Source organism: Mastigoproctus giganteus, chromosome 3 (genome assembly GCF_048544385.1).
Source record: "Mastigoproctus giganteus isolate SK-2022 chromosome 3, ASM4854438v1, whole genome shotgun sequence".
NCBI classification, from domain to species: Eukaryota; Metazoa; Arthropoda; class Arachnida; order Uropygi; family Thelyphonidae; genus Mastigoproctus; species Mastigoproctus giganteus.
In genome coordinates this window covers 4,070,314-4,094,428 of record NC_143577.1, presented here as the reverse complement: position 1 = coordinate 4,094,428, position 24,115 = coordinate 4,070,314, and the positions used below count along the sequence as shown (strand labels likewise).

Genomic DNA, 24,115 nt, shown 5'->3' with positions numbered 1-24,115 from the left:
GGGCCCATTTGAGGTTTGTGCGGAGTGAGCAGTTTAAATTCTGTTGCCGACGTCTTAACCATGGAATACAAAGGGGCCTTCCAGTGTTACCACATCCTCACGAATTGTCTTTGGCCTTAGTCCCTTTTTACCCAAATAACTTTCAGAATTATATTGGACTTATCCGGTTTGCTGTTTTTAGAACTGATCTCGCTAAATTCTGTACTTGGTCTGTAAACTAGTTGCCAATGCAATCAGGTCCCGCCCTCCCTGTAGCAGCGGCCATTTCAAGGGATTTCTTTTCTTTTTACAGAAAGAACCTGCCAAGTCGCCAAGGGGAAGCTTCCGTGCATCGACACGCCGACGACCCAAAGACAGTCACCACCTGACAGTGCCTGCTGGACCCCACCGGGAAGACGTCAGAGAGGGAGAGGACTTGCACACGCCCAGCGAAGACAGCGGGGTTGATCTGGCCAACGGATCCTTCTTCGGTTTGGGCAGTCGACGAGGCAGCAGGTGAGTGAACCCATCACTCCCACATTACCCTCTCAAACTTAAAAAACAGCATTTGCTTTCCACACAACTGCCAACGTTGTAACCTGTTGTAATCAAAGGTCCTTTTCGAAACAACAACATAAAGTGAAAAACTTATCAATACGTTTTTATGAGACGTTCAGTTTGTCTGTCCGAGGGTTCCCTTTTCCCACGCAGAAAACTGACAATCACACGCGTCATAATTCCATCTAGATTAGGGGCAGTCAATCTGCGGCACGTGTGCCGAAAGTGGCCCCTCTTCTCAGAGGTTTAAATACATACAGCTTTTCTGGGGATATGCGTGTGTACAAACGTTTCTTCATATGTGTGGACTCTGGGGAATCAGTGCCGGATTAAGGTACGGGCTAGCAGGTCCCTTGCTAAAATATAATATATATATATATATATATTTATATATCATTAATAAATGGAAGCCGAAAAAAATCTCTCTGCCTAGGGTGCTTAAAAAGCTTGGTCCGCCCCTGTGTGGAACACGCTCTTATATATCCCGAGGGCAATACATTTATATATATTTTTTTTAATGAAAACCCAAACACGAAAGGTATCAAAACCTATAGTACTTAGTACCGTGCATGGGTTGAAGGACAAGTACGGGAGGAGGGGGGGGGGGTGCCGGAAACTTTGCTCTAGAGACTAAACATGGGTTTCAACACTTCAAGCCTCCAATAAGCAAAGTGGTGGTATTTCACCGGTTGATGAAAGTCATCTACCACCTGAGATTACAAAAATACCGTATTCTTATGTGGTATAGCCTGGATATCAAATTTCTCTTTAAAAAGTATTTTCGCTTTGCTTTATTACCTCAATATTTTATTTCAGTTTATCTGTTTGAGTAACGCGAAACATATTAGGAATTTACGAATTCGAAATTGTAGTCCAACAACTTCTTCTTTTTTCCATCCTTTACGGATCATTTGATATTTGTCGTCGATGGCACGCGACACATCTCTAACTGACACGTTGTTGAATGCTGCAGAACAACGGGGGCCATCGTTGGGACTCAAGTTGGTTGAATGCAGGGTGCGTACTGTGCCACAAACTTGCCATTACATCTAACACTAAACGCCTGCCGAGATGTAGTGCACGACTATATATGAGGGTGTTTGAAAAGGTCGTGACTTGCGTATGAAAGGTGTATCTGAGGAATCTTCTCACTTTACTTTTCAACATAGTCAATACACTTTTGCCAAACGATGCCGCAACGCGTTGATTCCAGCTCTGAAGGAAGTTGTCTCTTGGGCCTCCAGGAATGCATTCATTGAGGAAGTCGAGTCAAATGGAAGCATTTTTTTCAAATTAAGAAATAGGTGAAAGTCGGATGGTGCTAGATCTGATGAACGTAGAGGATGGTCCAAGATTTCAAAGCCGCACTCGTGCACTGCAGCAATGGGAATCACAGTCTTGTGAGCAGGCGCGTTGTCCTGGTGAAAAAAAGCTGCCTTTTCTGAGTTTTCGTCGGTATACATCAGCGATCTTTTCCAGCAAACGCGTCACAAGGTCCGCGTAATATTCCCCTGCGACTGTCTGTCCCTTCCGAAGGTAATCCACTAGCAACAATCCATCAAAATCCGAAAAAAACCTATGTCATCACCACCATGCCAGCAGAAGAAATTGACTTGGCTTCCTTTGGAGGAGGAGGAGTTGAACTGTGTTTGTTTCCACTGCCTGGACTGCTACTTCGTCTCTGGCTGAAAGTGGTAGACCGTATCTCATCCATGGTCACAAACCTTACAAGGAAATTTGCTGAATATACTTGAAAACGATACAAATTTCATTAGAATTGACAAACCTCTTGTGCGTTTTTGATCTACTGTCCTACCGTCTTGAGATTACACACATTCAAATGAGATGCCCAAGACGCTGACAATGTATCGAACTGTCACTCGCCGTTCAGTCATCATCATATCACGCACACTATCAACAACTTCTGGAGTGATGGACCTTGCAGGCCTTCCACAGCGTGCGTCACACTCCAGGCTCTCCCTCCTTCGTTTAAACATTTACTGCCCACTTCCTAACCATGGAATTAGAAGGGGCATTGCAGTGTTATAACTATATCCTCATGAATAACCTTTGTCATTAGTCCCTTTTTTTGATGCAACGATTCCCGTGTAGTATTTTCTTTATGTTATCTCGCTGCAACCATCGTGGTGAGCATCCTTTATTGATGTGGACTGGTTCACTCATTGTCTTCTTCGTGTCGCTACACACGATCTACAAGATCTACTCGTGATGCAGTGGTTCAAACTGGACTGTTCTATAATCCTTCTGCATGGTACCAACTATCGATCTCAGAGCGAGCATTGCCTTCTGATGCAATCACTTAAATGCAACAAGCGGGCTTATCGGGAATGTGCACGCGTGCAGTATCGAAACACAAACATTCTTCTCTGTTTCTTTGTGGGTATTATTAGTACGCAAATAGCAGATCCCTAGTCCGGCTCTACATGCCAGGGATTTTAACCAACTATTGGCAGTATTATCACTGTCCATAAATTATTTGTACGGTATTTAATATAGGTGGCGGTGTTGCGATGAAAACTGGCTGGGACCGCCCAGTTTAATAAATAAAAAAAATCCCAACAACAAAACGATGTGCAGTGGTTTTGTTTTCCTTTTGTAGTCGATCTGAGATGCAGGAAGAATGGTTTTAATTATTTATTCGAGATATTTAACCAAATGGGCTTTTTTTCCCCTACAAACATCGTGCTGCTAGTTTCTTCGATAATTTTTATAATTCCCGAAGAATTACCTTCAATTTAAAACGCCGTTTTTCCACCTCGTTAATTATTACTGATTTTCATCCCGCACAATATACAAATCAGCCCGGAGTATACGCTTGGAGAGATGAACCAGAGTGTCATTTGCACTGACTCGCTATGGCCTTCCGATGGTTCAAATTTCTCAAAATCGAGAATAAAAATAAACGTATTCTTCGGGTGAAAAATGCGGCTGAAGCTGTTGCACTTGGAAAGCAGCAGAAGGACAATTAGCCTTCCGTGAGTCCTATAGACAGTTTCCTTCCACGAATTGTACACAATTAATTACAAACTTTCTGCTGAGATTGCGTGCTTGGACAGTAATCGAAATTTTCATTACTCCGTTCGCTCTAAAACCGGCGTGGGGTGACAGTTGAGCGCATGCGATTAATCCTGTCGAACACGATACAGACATTTGCGATCAATAAAATCCGCCTACCGTTCGAGGTTCGTGCTCATCTTCATTCCATTCCCGAAAATTTGCTTCCTGTTAAGAACAACGTGCGTGACGAATTCACTGTCCAATTATCGTATTGCGCTAAACAACACGTCGAAAGAAGTTAGACGGACGATAAATTCGTGGCCAAGACAAACCAGAAATCCCCGTTCAATCCATCCCATCCTAAAACAATCAAATTAAAGACGAAATATGAAAAGATGATTTCGGAAAATTATTCCCGCAGCTTAAATTGCTTCGATCAAATCTGGCATCGTTGAGCAGCGAAGTGAATTCGGCCCATCTGGAATTTAATGAAAAATCACGTTCAAATAAGACATTCAAAACGATGCCATCGATAGTTAATGAGAAATCATTAAGAGAACCTTCCGACTAATGGCAAATTACCTTCGCTCACCAAAAAGGCCAGTTAGAATTCATTGGATGCAATCGTTTTAACTGCCTGGATGTTTTTACGAAAGCAACGGGAACGGATTTATCTCGAGAAGACGTTTAATTAAAAACGATGCGAAAGGTCAGCTGGGATGCCACGAATCTTTTAGAAGAGGCGCGTGTATTGCGCGCGCTTTTTAATTAATTTTTAGCGTGGCTTCCCCACGGATTTTAGGCAAAGGTTGAACGGTCTTTTCCCAGAAAGTCATTTTTTGTCCACCAAACAGCAAAATCGACCAAAGAACGCACGCAATTTACAGACACGATATATTGACAACTCAGAGCCTTGGTTGCTTTTGAGCCTAACACAGGCGCACACTTCAAATTTCAACGTTCTGATCAACTTCCAATTCATCTGCACGTGTGACCATTATTTCTTCATAGAGATGTGACATTCCTGGTGAAAAAAAAAACAGTTTCGAAACGGTTTAACCTTGATCTGTATGCTTCTCTCATCATTACAGGACACGGATCCCTTAATGACAAACTGTTCAAAGTTAGATTATCAGCAACAGATTACTGCTGTTGTGGCGAAGTTGAAACCTGGTGTTGTTCTCCTGGCATTTGTATGGCGACTTTAGGAATACTCTTAAATCAGAAGTATACACCGATGAGCCAAAACATTATGGACAGTGAGTCGTTATGCAAATCGAAGCAACTGCGGGTGTATACTCAGTATCAGGTGTTTTTTTATACCGTGTTACTCGTGTTCTTCAGATGGGAAAGGCAGCGGACTTGTATATATTGTCTGTAAGTTGTGTGTTCTGTGGTCAATTTCTGTTTGCTGGACGAAAAACTGGAGTTTCCTGGAGGAAAAACCACACTACCCTCGTCTGAGACTGACCAAACTTAGCCACGTTGTGAAAAAGATCCATAAAAATTCCTCCCGTCATCGACGTTACTCGAACTCAGGTCTTTTCCACCCGGTGTGGGGGACGGCGATTCAACCACTTGTGCTACACACGAGGTCTCAGGGTTTTAAAACTTTGATTCATCAGGAGAAACGTTTATAGGTTTAAAAATCACAATTATGCTTCATTTTATAGAAATCCTTTGTATTATACACTACAGTTTTGTTCTTTTGGGTGGGATCCGTTCAGGAACAACCTCGGGCAAATATATTACACAATTCAATCCATCCAGAAGAATCCTGTGTGTTATTTAACCTTCCGAAATCCCTCTCTACTACCACAAGGTCTATTGCGAATCCCTCTGTGTATTTTAATCCCCAGTCGCTTCACTCAATACGAATTAATGAACTCTTGAAATTCCCAGCTTATCACGCAAATAGATGATGCTTCGTATATCCTGCGAAGTAAAAATTTACGCTCCACTTAGGACCAACCACCACCAAAAATGTCAATTCTTTTTAGGTTTCAAGTCGACTATTGATGTTATGAAATAATGAACTGCACTTCCAACTTGCAAATTTGCCAACATAAAGTATTAGCCCTGTATTATTTAGATGGTCCTCTATTATCTTCTGTTAACGCTGTGTTAGACCGCTGTATCTGTTTATGTTATTGTAGACTGCCGGAAAAGTCTCCAAACATAGAGAAAATGGTCACTTTATTCGCAAAACATGCTCTACATGGTTGCCATTCCCTTGAAAACACATACGAATCCATCTCTCCTACTCGTGTTGAACTCGCGTTAACACATCTTGTGTTCTGCCGTTTGTTAACCTCTGGCATGGTGCCGTGAAGGGTATTGTATGGTCGTGGTACCTGCGTGTACCGGTGAACTGTACAATAAAGATCTTATTTATTTATTTAATTGCATTTCGAATGCGTTCCTTTAGGCGATACACGTTTCGTATCTTTTCCCGGTACGCCATGACCTTCAAGTGCCCCCACAAGTAAAAATCGAGTGGACTGAGGTCTGGGGACCTCGGAGGTCACTTCACGGGACCACGTTGACCAATCCAGGAACTCGGAAACTGCTGATCCACCCATCGGCGTATGCAGATACTGTAATGGGGGTGGTGCCCGTCTTGCTGAAAATACGCCGGAAATTCTCCATCCTCGTTTAGGAGGGACAGCATGATCGTGTCTTGCAGCATCTTTAGGTACATTTCAGCATTCCGATTTGTGTCAAAGAAAACAGGTCGACAATTTTGCTTCCCCATATCCCGCACCTTGCATCTCTGAGGGACTCATCCAGTGCAGGTTGGTATCCCTCCAATAACGTAGGTTCTGGCGATTAACTTCTCCATTAACGTAAAAATTGGTTTCATCAGAAAACAAGATCGCAGATGAGCAGTTTGCGTCACCGCCCAATTTGTTTACTCCCATTCCAAAATTCCACCCGCCTATCCGGGTCTTCTTCACTAAACATGCAGCAACATTTGCATTTTGTATGGATGTCATTTGTGCTTTTTCATGATGCAGACAATACTCGATTGGCTGACACTGCTGTCTGCAGACCATCGTCGTGTGCTTTTTTGGGGATTCTGCAAAGCTGCCAGCACCATGTCGGTTGTGTCATTGGTGGATGTTAGTGGACGACCACTTCGCGGTTGGTCAGTAACACTTTTTCTAAACTTCTAAATAAGTTTAGCAGTTGCGTCGTGTATGATGTGCTTGCCATGTCTCCTGTTAAATTCCCTTGCAACCTTGCGACAGCTTCCTGATCCGGCCATGAGAATGATTTTTAAACGCTCTTCTTTAGACAAAGGCATTTTAAAAGGGTACCTAAAAACAGAAAAAAGGAACTTCATTCCCTATTTGTGGAGACTTTTCAATCACCCTGAAATATTGGGTTCACCGTTCTGTGTTTGGTTCCCATAAAAATAGAAATATTGCTGTTCATCTATAGCGAGATTCATTTCAAGTACAGCCCTCCACAGTATTCAGCACAAAAGAGAGTATCGTTCTTGCTAATTGAGATTGGATGGATTATTGCTGTAAAGAGCAGGCCAGAGAATACATCCCCCTGTGGCATGTTGACTTCAGTTCATATTAAGTATTTTCTGTCCTTTGAGTCCACGATAATTTTTCTTCTGTTTTCTCAGAGCATTTCCTTTAATGTTGTAGTAAATTTCAAATAGTGTTAACAGCGTCTTTAGTGTTTTGTATGTCGAGCGCCATACTGTCACATCATTCATATCCAAGTCGTATTATTGTACTGATGGTTTAGAGAACATTATTTATTGCAGATACTGCATGTTTCTTTAGCGTAATGCATTCGTGGGGAATTAAACGGAAGCACTCGTGTCATCATGGTTTTAATTCATCGTACTCTCACACGGGGTACAAAAAACACGAGTTCGAATCCCGTCGAAGACGCGATGAATTTTTATGGGCTTTTTATTACAACGTAGCTGAGTTAGTCGTTCTGGAAACTGATTCATACGGGTGTGGTTTCTCATTATTGGCTGTGTGACGTAAGAACACCATTGAACAGACAAGATAAGTGTGATATTTTCATAAGAACTGGCGCACTGTGCAACTATACTAAAATTCAAAATGAAGTTCTGTACTTGGTGGACTGTAACACTCCCTGTGCGACGACATTTCTCCGAATGTCGTCGCACCCCACTACAAAATGGCTGGGCAAACCTGTTTCCGTCTCATCAGACGCGAGCAGTTTACAGCAGTTGAGCAACGGTGTGCATCACCGAAATGGGAAGCAATTTACACCACAGGGAAGTAATTTAGTTGGAAGATGTGTTGAAATTAGGGGCAATTTCATGGTTAAATAAACTATAACTGAACTCGTCCGAAATGGATGAAGCCATTCTTGCAATGCTTCAAGTAGCTGCAGGAAATATTGGTTATGCTGAACAGAATTCACATTCCTTAGAGAAGGAAGAAAGGGCTGAGTGTTTTAATTCATTACAAGTTTATTATTAATACCCGCTAACAGTTCTGAATTTTACGAAAATGCTCATAAGCATCTCTCATTAAATGTGAGAATCTCTTTCATAATTAGCCCTTTTTTTCCCATAATATCTCGAAATTAAAATTCGAATCATTAATACCTGATAAACAACAATGGGCCCAACGACAAGCCTTGTGGAACTTCCATACGCACAATAATTTTCATCGGTATTAGTTTTTCTTGAGACGAAGCCCTCGGGAGTAGCACAGTTGGTAGGATCGCCGTCCTCCCCACACCGGGAGGAAAAGACCTGAGTTCGAGCCCCGTCGATGACAGAAAGAATTTTTATGGGCCTTTTTCGAACCATGGCTCAATTAGTTAGTCTCACGCGAAAGTGCCGCGATTTTTCTTCCGGAAACTCGCTTTTTCATCCAGCAAGCAGAAAATCGACCCCAGAACACGTGCGATTTACAGGCAATATACACGAATCAATATGGCCTTGGCTTGGTTACTGATGCGTCTAAAAAACCCTACAACAACAACACAACAGCTTACTAAGAATTGACACCGTGTGTCTGTTTGTTCTGAGATGTAAGAGGAGATATTTACAATCACTTTCTTTGGAGCTCAATACTACACAGGCATACAATCAAGTGTAGCAGTAAATATCTCTGTATGCAGCACCACTGTAGACTAGCCTGACGTAGCCCAGTGGTCAGGAGCGAGAGTGCATAGCACGCGTTCCTTGAGTGGACCGGGGTTCTAGCCCGTAACTACTAAATACGATAAATATTTGTATTGACGATTTATTGTAAACTCTACTGACTGGGTTGTCGTGCCGGAGTATAAACAGAAAAATTATTTATTTTAGTTGTAATACACTGTCAGTAGATTATGAAACACACTCGCAAAAAAAAAAAAAAAACGAATCCTTATTCAATATCGAATCGGGCCGGCATGGATTCTATAAGGCGTTTTAGTCTAAATTGTAACCAATCTTTCAGCAAAATATTGTGTAGTTATTAGAAGAGTACTTCGTTGAATACTGACGTTGCTCTCTGCAGTTTATCCTACACATTCTCAGTACGACTGAGATCAAGTGAATGTGGATCATGTTCTCCGAACCATTCTTGCACGATTCTGGCACAATGCGCTGCTCCGTTTTCATTCATAAAGTGGCCATTACTATCGGGATAAAAGCGTAATATTGCAGAGTGCAGTAGATCTGATAAAAAAAATTCAGGTACCCTCTGGATGACATTCGACCACAACGGACCCAATCCTTGCCAACTAAACATTCCCCATACCACGATGCCACCTCCAGATGCTTGCGTTGTCTTAACAAGACAAGCAGGGTCCATCGCCTCTTGAGATTGTCGCCACATTTTCTGCCTACGATAAGTGCAGAACAAAGTGTATCGTGATTCGTCTGACCACATAACTTTCTTCCGTTGTTCCACTGTCCAATCACGACGTTCTCGGCCCCACTGAAAGCGAATTTTTCTGTGTTTCTCCGAATAGGCAGGCGACTGCTAATGTCCAATGTCTTCAATTTCCTGCCTTGGTTGAATTCAGGTGTAATTTTTTGCACATTGATATCCTTTACAGTCCTCCGTAGTATACGACTCCTTCTCCATTGAAGTATTGTTTTTTTGCTACATTTTTGTCTTTGCGATGTGGAAGAACTTCTCGCTCTCCATTCGTTAAAAGCCTTTGAGGTAGATTCTTTTGAGAAACCAATTATGTCTTTCGTTCCTTGAATCGTGGCTACTGCTAAACGTACACCCACGATAAGACATTTTTGAAAGCCTGATAGACCAAGTGTTTTCTTCCTTCTGGGTTCAGATTATTAAAGTTCTTGTTTATACTCCGGCACGGCCACCAAGTTTGCAGTCTTTATACTCAAAGGAAGCAACGCCTCATAACCTCGCCTCAAAGTTTTCTTTGCATTTATTCAGATTTCTTCTATCTCGGGCTGTTTAATACAAAGGTTCCTCCTCTTGCCGTGCAGTTTTTATTTATGTCCCCACTTCTGCAATTCTTTATAACAGTGAAAATTCATTCATTTTACTAACCCGTCTCAGAGCCTTATAAACCTCAATCAGGTCCCCTCTAAGGTGCCTGCTTGTCACGCTCTGTAGCCCACGTAATTGAAATATTTCCTCTTACGGTCTCTCTTTTGGCAATCTGACTGTGCGAGTTGCCCTTTTCTGGACCGTTTCAAGAAGCTCAATGTCTTTTATTCAGACGGTCTCAATACCAAATGATCACAAAATGTGATCTTCCGATTTGATTTTACTGTGAGTTTTTAACCTCCCTATCCTTGCAGAATATTGTTCGAAAAATCATCGACAGTACACCATGGGCTTTCCTGGTCGCCTGTTTACACTGCTCAGAAAACTTCATAACTGCTGGTACCATAACTCCCAGTTCTCTTTTCCCCTTCACTGTTTTAAATTAAACCCTTTTGTAAAATCTTGCATTTTTCTGCATTAAAACTGCTGACACTTTTGTGACCATTCTTGAAGCCTGTTGAATCATCCTGAAGGCGCTCTGCTCGCCATCGACCGCTGCTCGCCACCTTTGTTGTTAACGTAAGATTTTAGATGGTTTAGCAATTTAGACCACATTGCGCCGCATATATTATGTCCCTAAATATAGTTTATTGTGTGGTTTATTTTCTGTTTGCCGGATGAAAAATCTGAGTTTCCGGGAGAAGAACCCACGTTACCCTCGTTCTGAGACCGTCCAAGTCAACCAGTTGTGAAAAAGGCCCATAAAAATTCCTCGAGTCATTGACGGGATTCGAACTCAGGTCTTTCAGCACCACCTGCGATTAAATGAATTCCTTCTAACTACAAGTGTAGGCCACACTGATAAAAAAAATCCTCCCCTTCCATTTCCCCATTGTTCTCGTCCACCTGTCTTTATTACAAAAATTGTTACCTGTTTCCCGGACAATAGACTTTTCCAATAAAACTAAATCTGCTTCAACCGGAACAGTTGTTGTTGTAACAGGGTTTTAGGGGCATCAGTATCTAAGGCCCTATTGCTCCGTGTATATTGTTTGTAAGTTGCGTGTGTTCCGAGGTCGATTTTCTGTTGTCCGGATGGAAATCCAGAGAAAATAAACCATGTTACCTCCTGAGATCGACTAATTCATCCACGTTGTGAAAGGGCCCATAAAACTCCTCTCTCATCATCGATGGGACTCGAATTCAGATCTCTTCCACGGCGTGGGGAGGACGGTGATTTTAATAACTGCTACGCACGAGCGCAACCAGAGCAGAACGCACATAACTATCCTTTTTGGAACCCGAATCAGGGGTGCATCTCTTGGCAGGTGACGAGATACTTGGCTCCCTCAAGAGTTCCCAGCTTCATTTGTTTCCAGGGCAAGCACTCGTGTTTTCAGTGACTGAAACTTAGATTTGTGGTAGCAGCTCCTGGAGTTCGAAATCACTTTCTCGAGTAATAATTTGATTGGGAAATGGTGGTTGCTTTTTTCAGATTATTCGAAAGAAGTTTCCCGACAGAATTTATGGTGAGAGGACTCCAGGTTTCAATCATTATTTTGAATAATTATTTTTTATTTTTACACGGATATATTAGTTATACGTTAGTATAAATATATAAATACAGAATTTGTAGTTATCAATAACTAATTATTATAATTAATTTACTTTTATGTTTTAAAACTACGGAGATGGATGTCGCTCGAGAGAAACCAGACAACCCTCGTCTGAGATCAACTGCGAAAAAAAGCGTTTTCACAGACAGGTTTTGAAAAACACAAGCATAAAAATTACTCGTGCCATTGACATCTCAAACCTGGACTACTTCTCAGGAAAGGTCCCCATTTGTGTGAGGACGCGGTCATTACATCCACTGTGCTACCCGCGAGGAGGAAGATGATGGAATAAAGTATTATGAAAAGCTGAGCTACTGGCTGAGTGGTCAGCGAAATGGTACGCGTACTTAGTGCGCGTGCTCTGAGACACCGTGGTTCGAGTCAGCGTGACTACTAAATACGGCGCTATTTATTTATATTCTCTATATCTTGTGAACTCCTCAAACCGTGTGGTCGTCCTGGAATATAAATAGAAAATTTATTTTTTGTTTTACTTGCTGAGGTGAAAAAGATAAAGTTACATTTGGAAGAAGTCATAACAATTGCATTCAAAGTGGACCAGTAACAGAATTTACGATTTGAAACGCGCCTCATCATCAGGGCATTGGTATCATACTTAATCAGAAACTAAGCATTGATAAGAATATCCAATCCCTTCACTTAAGAATATTGAACACGAGATGGAGTGCGAAACAACATCTACAACACCACAACAAAGACTCGCGGCGACTATATCGCGTGACACGCACTCAGTTCCATTACATGGAGCAGAAATATGGACATCAGCTGCCTCAGCGACATCAACAGAATCTTCTCGGAGGAATAATGGACGATGCAAAAGAGCTCCAACTGCAAACATAACCGGAAGAAGAGCCACTTCACACACCAAAAACAACGTCCTTCGGGCAAACATTCCATTGGACGATCCCCATACTGGTAATAATGGCCATTTCATGCCTAACCGAAAAGAATTTCAGACTGGAGAACCAGAAGAGATTTCTCCCTTACCTGGTGCTGAAAGAGCCAAGAGCTGTACACAATGTATTCAATACACACAAAGAACGCGTAACTAACCAATTTTGTAAAATTATGTGCAGCTTTTATCTTAACAATTAATATTATAAACTTAAACTGGCCACTTTATTAAATAAACCTACCTAATAGGGAACAGGTCCCCATTTAGCCCTCAGAACAGCCAGAATTCATTGTGAAAGGACTCAACGGGTACCTGAAATCGGACCAGGGATAGTGGTCCCTCACAATTGAGAAACCACTATCCCTGTTCCAATTTCAGGTACCCACGGTTGTTTCCCACGGCTGTTACAAAATGGATGTTTGCAGATCTGTGCTCCGAAGAGCTCGGTCCACCTTACCTCACGAGTGCTCAATTGTGGGTGATGTGTGGTGACTGAGGAGGCCACAGCAATAAGCGCCGAATTCACTCTCTCGTTCCTTGAACTACATAGTTCTGTCTAGTGCACTGTTCAGCTACCTGACTCGTTCTGTTTTCATCACATTCTGGTCGTCCATCTGTGTGAAACAGCAGGAAGAGGGATTGGTCAGACCAGGTAACGTTTTCCAGTCCTCCACCGTTGGTATTCCTGAGCCCACTGTAACTGTACCTTCTTGTGTTTTTGCTGACTGGAGTGGAACCCGATTCGGTCGTTGGCTTCGAAACCCCGTCCATGACAAGGTACAATGTTCTGAAACGCTTCTTTGGTTACCACTGTAGTACTGGGCTCTTATTCGGCCACTGTAGCCTTTCTGTTACTCTGCATAAGTCTTGTCAGTCTGCGTTGACTTCTTGCATCAATGAGCAGTTTCCAACTCCAGAACGGATCACCGCTGGCCGAATGTTATTTGGTTATTGAAAACCCCTCGGTACACCCGAAACGAAGTCATACGTGAAAACCCCAGAAGAGGCGCAGTTTACGAAATATACTGGGGTGGTGTCTTGCGCCGACTACAATGTGACGTTTAAAGTTGCTTAAATCTTTGATCTTTCCCATTGTTGCACTGGAAACGCGGGAAAACTTTCCCGGCCCGAACATTGAATTGGCAGATTGAGAGTTCTTTCTTGGTGTAGTGGGTGGTGGTGGTGGTGGTGCATGGCCGTTCTTAGTTGGTGGAGCGATTTGTCTGGTTAATTTCGATAACGAACGAGACTCTAGCCTAATAAATAGGGGACCGATTATCTAGCCTAATAAATAGGGGTCTTCTTAAAGGAACAATGCATGCTTGAACTTGGACTAGAACTGTAAGTTTACAGCATGCTTCAACATGAACTTGAACTATATATTAACTTGAACATGAACTTGAACTATATATTAACTTGAACATGAACTTGAACTATATATTAACTTGAACATGAACTTGAACTATATATTAACTTGAACATGAACTTGAACTATATATTAACTTTTATATATTAAATGTAAAATGTATATATAATATTTTGGCACGAGGCCATGGCCTCATTTTACGTAACCCGTTGCCCATAGAGTCTCGTACCCTGCTATATAATAAGCACCCTCCTGGTACATTGCCGTCCCGGGGTGGTTTCCTTTTGTGAAATAAACAGATAATAATAACTGCGCCCCAAAGTATCTGTCCACCCGTTTTGTTTAGCGCGGTACCAACAATGATGCAGTTACTGAAGGTGAGTGTTATTTCGTGAAAAGGATAGGTGTAACTAATAAAGTGGCCACTCAGTGTACAATTGCTGTAGCTCACTGAAGAATATAAGAAAAAGGGTGGGGTTGGGGGGTAACACTCTTTATTGTATACAAAAGCGAAAAATAAAATTTACCCTTCGCAGCAGCAATGCCAAGGGCTTTGCAATGGTTGGTGGACAAATAAATAAATAAATAAATAAGATCTTTATTGTACAGTTCACCGGTACACGCAGGTACCACGACCATACAATACCCTTCACGGCAGCATGCCAGGGGTTAACAAGCGGCAGAGATAATGAAGGAATTGTAAAGATTAATTATAGGCAAATTATATAATAAAAAAAAAAAAAAGTACTCATAGCAGATAACATTGACTTGAAAGGAAAACTAATACAAAATAACAAAAATAACAAATTGTGATAACAAAAGCTTTTCCTCGAGTCCAGTTTTCTGAGAGTCTCTTGTCCCGCCATAACGATCTGAGATCAGTTGGTAGTTCTGGAGACCACGTGCAGATGCCTTGGGGGACGAGGCCCACATCGAATCCGGGTTCATTCCCCAGACCCAACAACAGAATAAGTTCCCGGAATTATTTACAATATTATAGAGACATGCTTTTTTTGACTTTAGTAAACTGCGGACCCACATTACTGCGCAGTTTGGCTGATGGAGGTTAGGTCATCAAGGATCTGTCTCCGATATTTCCGATCCTTGGCAAACTTGTGGAGGTCGCTGTCAATTGCTTGGACTTCAGTTGGCCGTGAGGGATCCGGTGACGCCTCTGGATTGGTTGTACAGCCAGAAATCATGTGGAATCGTGTTTCGGGGCCCATTTGCACGTTATGGGCACTGAGAACCGGAACTCCCTCTTCCATCTGCAATGCGTTAAGCGCAGCCCCAAGTGAAGAGACTTTTATTACGAATTCTGACAAGGTACAAGGTACAAGGTATTCGTGTAATGATTGCGGCCTCCAGGGTTTCCCCTATGTACCGCTGTATCTTCTGTAGTTTATTTATAGCCGGCAAGTGTGTGTAAATGTATGTGTGTATGTTTTAGTGTAGGTTCTGATGGGTGTTGTTTGCCGGCCCTGGAGACTTTGCAGCCTGGAGGCAGGGGGGGGCGAAGCCACCTGCGTCCAGACTCCCGTACCTTGCCACGAGGAGGCGCTCCAGGGGTTAGTAACCGCAAAGAGGGTTTCCAACCAGTGGTAAACCCGTGAAAGTTATGGGAAGGAGAAGTAGGACAAAGAAAGAAGAGAGATATTCTCTTAAGAAAGGAGCAGAAAACGGTAGGATGAATTAACAACTAAGAACAGAGAGGAAAGTTAGGTTTTCTCCGACTGGAAGAGGAGCCCAACCTCAGCCAGCCAGAGAAAGGAAAACTCAAGAAACAAATTTAATTGTGTCTGAGACACCAAGAAAATAACTTAACTTAACTTAGCATCTAATTACAAAATTTTCCAAAAATTTACAGTGAGAAGACGAGACTTCTGAGAAGCCCAGAAGAACTTGTCTGAACAATAGTTGGTAAGAGTTTTAAACAGTTACACTAAATAACAAGCAATCTAATAACCTTCAGTGATTTTGTTAGAACTGCAATTCTAGTATCTTAACACACAATGAGGAAAACTTGAGATTTAACAAGGCTATTAACTCCGAGAGTCATAATAAAATTAAGATCACAATTACATAAAAAGAGGAAGTTGTAATTCTAAACAATAATTTTTTTTTTTTTTTTTTAATCCAAAATTTTGAGTTAAACAGGATGAGCTGTGTTTAGCATCTTTCGTCTTCTAAACACGGAGTTAGCATAGTTACAAAAAGCTGAGAAGGATTCTGATGTTTCCAAAAATTTTGGGAAATCATCTAGGGTGTAAACATTAGTGTCTAACATGAGCTGGTAACGTAAATCTAAATATATGTTGCAATTTAGGACTAAATGTTCCACCGTCTCCTCAGCTCCACAATGACAAAGAGGAGAGGGGACCAGTCCAAACCTAAAAAGGCGGGAGTTAAGGCCGTGACCCGTAAGAAGAAAAGAGGAAAAAAGTCCAGGTTGAAGCCAGGAAAGATTCTTAGATTTTACAAAGACTTTAGGAAGGAAGGAGAAAGTAATTCTGCCAAAGGGAGAGTCATCCCAAGAGAGCTGCCACTCATCAAGGGCTAAACTGAGCAGTCGAGAAACTTCAAGGTCGGTAGAGTTATTATAATTATTTTCAAAAACACCAATGGAAGCAGGGGTAAGACGCCTCCTGTGAAATTTAAGAAATGCAAGGATAATTTCTAAATGAATGGGAAGGCGCCCATTCAGACAGTTTCGAATCCAGAAACTGTAAGAATCCTGCTGGCCGTGTGGTGCCCATCAATAGCCCTCGTGGACAGCGCAGTTGGTAGGATCGCTGTCCTCCCCAAACCGCGTGGAAAAGACCCGAGAGTTCGAAGACCGGAGGAATTTTTAAGGTGTTTTTCACAAAGTGGCTCATTTAGTCGGTCTCGGACGAGGGTGGCGTGGTTTTTTCTCCCGGAAACTCGAGCTTTTCGATCAGCAAATGAACACAGAACACGCGCAATTTACAGAAAACGAACACATTGAGCAGCGTGGCTGATGCTTCTAAATCGACAACAACAACAACCGATCTATGGGAGTTATGAAAATGACATCCGCTCTAGTGGCGCCACCTGCTGTTCACTTTGCAAAGCTCAGAATGTGTACGCGCAATTGTATGTGGCCAGCGATAGCGCCGTCTCTTCCAATTTTGACATCTCTCGTACGCTCCGTCGCCTTACGTTCATTCAGACCTCGTTCATGCGTTTCGCTCAGCGTGCGTCGTCAAGTAGCTCGTGCAGCGTTACATTCGCATTGTTGGCGTAGCGCGTGTTTCCAGGCAACGGCCTTTCCCCTCCGACTAATCCCCCTTTTTTGTGTTTCAGAGTGTCGGCGGGCTCTCGCGACTCCATGCCCGAGGGTCAATTACGGAAGCACAGCTGGAAATCCCCTCGCGCCACGGCGCGGCGTTCTTTCGACGTACACAGCGCCCCTGTCGAGGAGAACCAGGCGACACGCCTCCGGCGCACCATGTTGAGACGTCACAGCAGCGGAGGCGAAGGAGTGAACCCGGAGCAGAAGCGATCCGTCGTGAAGGGGCCGGAAGACCGCAGGTGGAGCATCGGCAGCGAGGTACCCGACACGCCCGCCATGGAGGGCCACCTGGTGAGTAAAATAAACAAAAACTGTCCTAAAATTGTTCGTGCCGTTCGGAGCAAACGATCTTTTCGGGGAAGTTCACCCGAAAGTGAGTCGCGATGCCGCTCGATGTGCCGAACATTGTCCCCCCGCTAGAGGGAGGCACCGTCTTCCGTCTTCTTTCCCGCTCCGTGGGAAGCAAATGGAAGGTGCAGCGACACATGAACGCTATAATGACCTCGTACGGACAACGCTTTCTAGCCCGGAGGGGTCATCAGACGACTCGTGGGAAGCGACAGTGCACGAGGGTAGTTACTCGGATGCGTAGCAGTTTCGGGGCAGGATGAGGGGAAGGTGTTTGGGGGAAGGAAGGATGAGCTGCGAGTCGAAACCGAACTGGCCATCAAACAGCGCACAGCCGTTGAACGCCGAATGAAATGTGCAAACTCAATGGCAAAGCGCCGTCTGGTGGCAACTGGACGGATTCCAGCTGTCAAATTTTCCTTTTGAGAATAAATAACGAAATGAAAGAGATCTTTTAACCTTTGCGTTTAGGGTGGACTGTTTCAGGCACTCCTCCCCATCAATAGGGGATACGGCATAAAAGTGGAGTTTGCGCGTTCTGGCTGACGTCACAGCTGAACTCTGTTTTGAAGATGGAATCCAGCGAAGCGTCCTTTCGCCTCTTGGGGAGCGGGAAATTCTGATCACGTGACTGCAGCGATGTTTACATCTGAGATTGGAACTGATGTCACAGCATCGCTACCGCGGGAGAAGGGGAGGGGAGGGGAGGGGAGGGGAGGGGGGAATAAAACTCGAAAGTCGTACCTTATTTAGAATCGTTTCTCAAGTGGAACAGCTCGTTTGTAAGCAGCTCGGCGGCATTCTTCAACCAACCCACTCGCCGTCTGTTGCAATATCGATCCATCCGCGCTTGGCGAAGGTACCTGTGGCTGTCTGCTCAGTCGTCAAGGGACACGGACATGACAATTGCGAGCGGCACCGCGCGAAACAGAAATACCCCATTCTGAACCAAAAGAGCAGACGTCAAAAACCTCCGATTTGCATCTTCCTTCGCCGCGCGGTGCGCAGAACGCTACCTTCTGTCTTACGCTCATCTGCTCACTGGCGATCAAAATCCATTCATTGACGAACGAATTCTTGGGAAATGAGCGACCAGGACGTGTTTCTTCAAAGTTGGAAGAACTAAAACTCGCTGGGAGCCAGGCCAGAGGGGAGAGAACCGGTTCGATTCTTTAAAGCTGCATTTTGCAAGTTGTCCAGGGAAGCGGTCAGAGAAACTTCCACTGTTCCATAAGTTGGCTTGGGTAAGAGAATACCCCGTCTGCCATAAGCGCCTTTTGAAAAATTTTATGAAGGTACCACAAAGTACAAATCTCAATTCTTGATCTTAAAAGCAAAGATCATCGTTCCATCAAAAATTCTCTTCTTTGCATTAATTTATCATCTGCATAAATCTCGCGTCATCGCATTTTACCATCTGACTTCTCAACAATTAATCTTTCATTTCAAATCGGTTTACAGCCCTTTTCGGGGTTGCCAAATTCAAATGACAACGTAAGAGATTTCGGATGCCCCGCTGTGCTCTGAGAATGTTTATGTGAATCTGGCTTTGAAGTCTTCGCAACTGAATTCATATTTAAACCCGGAGGACAAATACTTTCGCTGTAACTGGTGCAGTTCCGCAAATACTCGTCCCTCCAGTTTTATATGAAAGAGGTCAGAGGCCTGTTTTGTCCCCACCTTCCTCTGTGCTCCGTCGGTGGCGAGTCCAGATATTTTGAACCACTTATTTTTCAGATTGGATTCAACTCGAAATAAGACCGAAAGAAGTCCAATTTATTATCCAACGAACTTAATTTTAAAACAAATGCAAAGATAACGCTATTTGGGAACATTCCTGAATAAAAAGAAGTCCCTCTCGTGTGAAGTTTTTGAGGTGTACTTGAATTCAGAAATTGCACCACAGTTTGAGGAAGAGTAACAGTGGTCCAATTTCAGAAACGAGCAGGAGATTCTGCTGTCTTCGGAGGAATTTTTGCTGAACCTCCAAGAATATTGCGTTTCCTCCGAACTTCGCCATTGGAAAGAAGGAGTCGCAGGGAGTTCCATCCGCACAGTAATGGTGCAAAAGGTATTTTGGATCCTGGCCAGAAACTGTGGGATGGAAAAGGCGGCTGAATATTTTCTCGAAAAACACCGAAAGTCTGCGTTTGATAAAGAGCGGTTGTCCTTTAACATTGTCCGAACGTGTCGTGAGCTTTTGAAGCCATCGTGCCAGGCTCGAAGCAAATCCTGGGCCGAACTCTGTTCTTCCTGACGGCTCATTTCAAAAGATAAAAGGACACCTCGAACACACCTTCACTTCATACGAGGGACTAAGGCGACACAGAATGGCGCACGATGAAGGAAACTGCCTTTAAACGTATAATCTATCTCAACACCTGCCTGATGAGGTATTTCTGGGTCCTGGGTGGGTTCCTCTGGCTACAAATATGTAATACAAGCGTATACTTTGAAAAACTTAACATCCCTTCGAGTTCAACCAAATTTAGCTTGGGCCCCTGTATTCATTTTATTTTGGTCTTGGCTGTTGGTCAACGAACTCTCTGTTCCACAGGTGAGTTGCATGTAAGTGTTCTCTGGGAAGCCTGTGGTTGCTAGGTTTCTATGGGGGCTCTTTGGCACGATGCCAAAAGGTCCCGTTAAAACCTATTTTATTATTATTATTATTATCTTCTTTCTATTGATTAAAATAATTTTTCTCCTAGGGATATTTATTCAGCCAATGGGAGAAGAGGGATGCGGGTTAACTGGTAATACGCAACAAACACTAAAATACGTAACAATAAATCGAGCTTCTATTTTAGCGTCATCATGCTAGATGAACCTCGTGCTCGCGCTTTCTTTATCTAACATGACCACCCGGTATCATTCTTGATGATTTCCATATAAATAAATAAATAAATAAATATCTTTATTGCAATCAGCGAAAATAAGTAAATTTTACATTATTATTATTATTAAAATCCGTTTATTAAAAAATAGCAAGTGTTTGCCTTCACCCCTTATACACAGCCAACCGGCTAGAAGGGTGTACAAAATGCAAGAATTGCAATTATATACAATATAAGAAGGGTGTACAAAGAGCAAAAATTACAATTATTTACAGTATTTACAATATAAGAAGAGTGTACAAAAATGCACGAATACAATTATTTACAATATTTATACAAATTGTTTACAAATTCACTCACTGTCAAGATTATAGTTGAATTAAGCTGTGCGCTTCTGAGATGCTCTTCACTCTGTACTTCTTGCTTTCGGAGTATTTCACAGGGTCTATTGTCAATGAGTTGAAAAGGTTCACTGCGTTGTTTGGGAAGAAGTTCTTCAGACAGCACAGGTTGGATAGTGTAGAATGCAACGGTAGGTAGGGGTTGTCAATACTGCGCCCAGCACGTGGAGTAGAGATAAGTCCTCGAAGACTGGGGGCGTCAATCACTCCGGTAAGCATCTGAGAAAGAAGAAGAATATTCCTGGATGCAATGTGAACTCTCCAGGGGGTGATATTTAAGTTGGTATATAACACAGCCCTGGAGATGGTGAAAGCATTGCCCGTGACCCTGTTCATCCATCGCATTACCCACTACTCGACTGCCAGGAATCTGTTTATGTACGACAACGGTGCAGAAGACCAGATTGGTGATGCATACAATGCGATAGGTTGTAGGCACCGCTGGACGTATCCTCCGACTATATCTACGTTCAGTAACCCCGTCAGCTCTTGTCGAATTGCCCACATCGCCGAGAAAGTCTTCGTTTTCATGGTCGAGAAATGGTTCTGAAAAGTGAGGCCCTCGTCCCAAGTCAAGCCGAGGTCGGTGTGAGACTTCACTTTCCTTATCTGCACTCCATTGTGATAGGCTGTGATATCATTTTTTATTCTCTTTTTTGTAAAGGTAAGTTGAGCTGATTTTGAAGAATTTATTTCCAGACCTATTTGCAGTAGATATGCTACAAGGTTGTCGATCAGAACGGAGACTCGCTGATTAGTCAGATGAGTTTGCTCAGCTTCTTTAGACGTTATGTATAATTTGAGGTCGTCTGCATACGATGAGAAATCAGTATACCTTGCGAGGAAGGGTTCAAGGGCAGCAGCGAACAGTACACAGGATAGGACACCTCCCTGTGGTACTCCTCTCGTTATAATGCACTCCTGATGGAAGGATTTATAGCTGATGATGAGTTGTCTTGGCGTAAGGATGCGGTTGATGGTTTTTAGCAGGCTTCCAGTAATGCCAAAGTACTTTTCTAGAATGTTGATGAGAGCGGGAATTGAGAGTTTATCATAGGCAGATGAAATATCCAGGAAGATGACGTCTAGCTGAGATTTACTGTTGAGAGCAGTTTGAATTTTAAATAGGGTATCCAGTAGGTTTGTATATGTAGATCTTTTGGGGATCACGGTATGCAGATGTTTCGGTCTATGAGAGAAGCATTGGGCGATCAGTGCTGATAAGATAGCTTTCTCAAACACTTTTAATAGAGAGCAACCCACTGAGATCGGTCTCAAGTCCTTAGGTTCCTTTGGGTTTCTTCTTTTGGGTATGGGTTGTACCCTGTAGTGATTCCACATTGTCGGGATTGATCCGGACTTCAATATGCGATTAAAGATTACAAGAAGGGGCTCCACGATGAAGGCACTACACACTTTAACCATGAAGAGAGGGAAGCCGTCAGGACCAATTGTAGATTTATTAGGAAGTCTATTGATGGTATTTATAAGGTGTTGTTTTGTTAGCGTTATAGTTGAAAGGGGCTGTCTGGAGTATGCCCAACAGCAAAAATGCAAATATGTAGCGTATTTATGTATTCATAGCTGAGGAAGAGACACGCACAGTGTCGAAAGCTGTAAGCATTTTATTTTACTTTATCAAAAGAGGCAAGCGCAGCCCCCTAATTATTATTATTATTATTATTTCTCCCTGATTGGGGGGTTCCACCTCGTGATGGGTATTGCTGCCAAGTACACAGGGTGGTTGTTGTTATGTCTGGTGTTAGTGTTGGTCGAGGACCTCTCTGACTGTCCTACAGGTGTTCAGGATTGCGACTTTCTGGAGTTCCTTGTAGGCGTTCTCTGCGAGACCTATTGCTCTATTTATTGCTGCTAAATTATTGTTATTACTGTTATTATTATTACTGTTATTATTTTATTATTATTATTATTATTTATGCCTATCAAAAACACTAATTGAGACTAATAGAATTGGCTTAAACTGAATATTTACTCGACTTCCAATGGACGGGTGTTCATGAAATTTTATATTTTTGGATTTTTGGTATGAAAATTTATCTCAAATTTTGATTAAAATCGGACCAACAGAAATTCGGCAGTTTTTTTCTTGAAATTACAAATGACCTCCACAAATAAATGGAAGTAGAGTTGAAATGTTTAGGCATTACTCGATAAGGAAGAGTCAGATTGACCACAAATTTTCAGGGTATGTTTTGATAGACCCTGAGATCAACCTGACTCTTCCTTATCGAGTGATGCCACCACTCATGGAGTAAATTCTACATTTAATAGAATGTGATGTCCTGGAGATGCTTCGCAAAGTTTTTCATTTTATTTACTTTTGGCCCCCTCGCTTAAATCTAATCCGATTTGTGCATTAATACGAGTCCAACCATTTAATTGTAATCTTATTTTGGCATCGGATATCATTCTCTTACTTCGCCTGTTTTACTTCCACCTTTCGTTCATCTTTCCTATTTTTTTGTAGCACCAGACTTGGCTACCCGCGTACTCACCCCTTCCCCACTAAAAATGAAAGAAAAATTTCTGGAAACTTCACCCGGGTTCTGGAGAAAACAGAACTTCCGGATGAAAAATTCGTTCTGAGTTGTTGCGGTTGGAGATGGAAGAACTGGATCTTCTTGGTACTCTGCAGTGTTCCAAGATCCATTTGGACCAAAGATCGTACAAGATTAGCGTTTAAATCGCGCACTTCGTCGAAGGGATGTTCAGCGACATTTACGACGGATACGAGGCGGCACACGTACACACAGACGCACGTGATATTCGCAAACTGGGACGTTTAAAAAATTTCATTAAAGATATTCGAACTGCACGCCAGATGGCGGTAGTGTTTACACCGCGTCGGGAACGCGAAGATATTCATCGCGGGGTTTTCGAGACTCTCACGAGGATCGGGCACCTCCTTCCTCTCCAAGGTTGGCAAGCAGCGTCCTTAGTTTGTGAACTCCCCCCCCCGGATCCGTCGTTTGGCTGCCGTCCCGTGACCCTCCTTACATTCAGCCCCGCTTCCCACGATGGCATTTCTGTCTGGGGCCTTCGGGCAGCACGTGATTGCTACGAGTAACCGTCAGACCAGTTATTAATAATAACAACAACAGCTTCTACGCTCGCTCGACATGTGACGTCACGTGTCTTCGGGGAGCTGTCGAATCCCTCGGAGCGGAGAACACGTCGCGCAATCAGGCGGGTGGAGCTCGCCGCCGTTTAACCGATGTGACCTCCATACGCGCGTGCTTCTGGCCAAACCGTTAGTTAACGATCACCTAACCGACTGCCTG

The 24,115-nt window shown here is 43.0% G+C and overlaps 1 protein-coding gene across 1 annotated transcript in view; it reads left to right on the top strand.

Annotated features, from left to right (window-relative positions):
• dysc (whirlin protein dyschronic) overlaps positions 1 to 24,115 on the top strand; it is a 335,054-nt gene that overhangs the window by 192,878 nt on the left and 118,061 nt on the right. The window contains exons 8-9 of the mRNA XM_090369172.1: positions 293 to 495; positions 17,242 to 17,521. Of these exons, the coding sequence (XP_090225298.1) occupies positions 293 to 495; positions 17,242 to 17,521 (483 nt within the window). The remainder of the gene's footprint in view (positions 1 to 292; positions 496 to 17,241; positions 17,522 to 24,115) is intronic.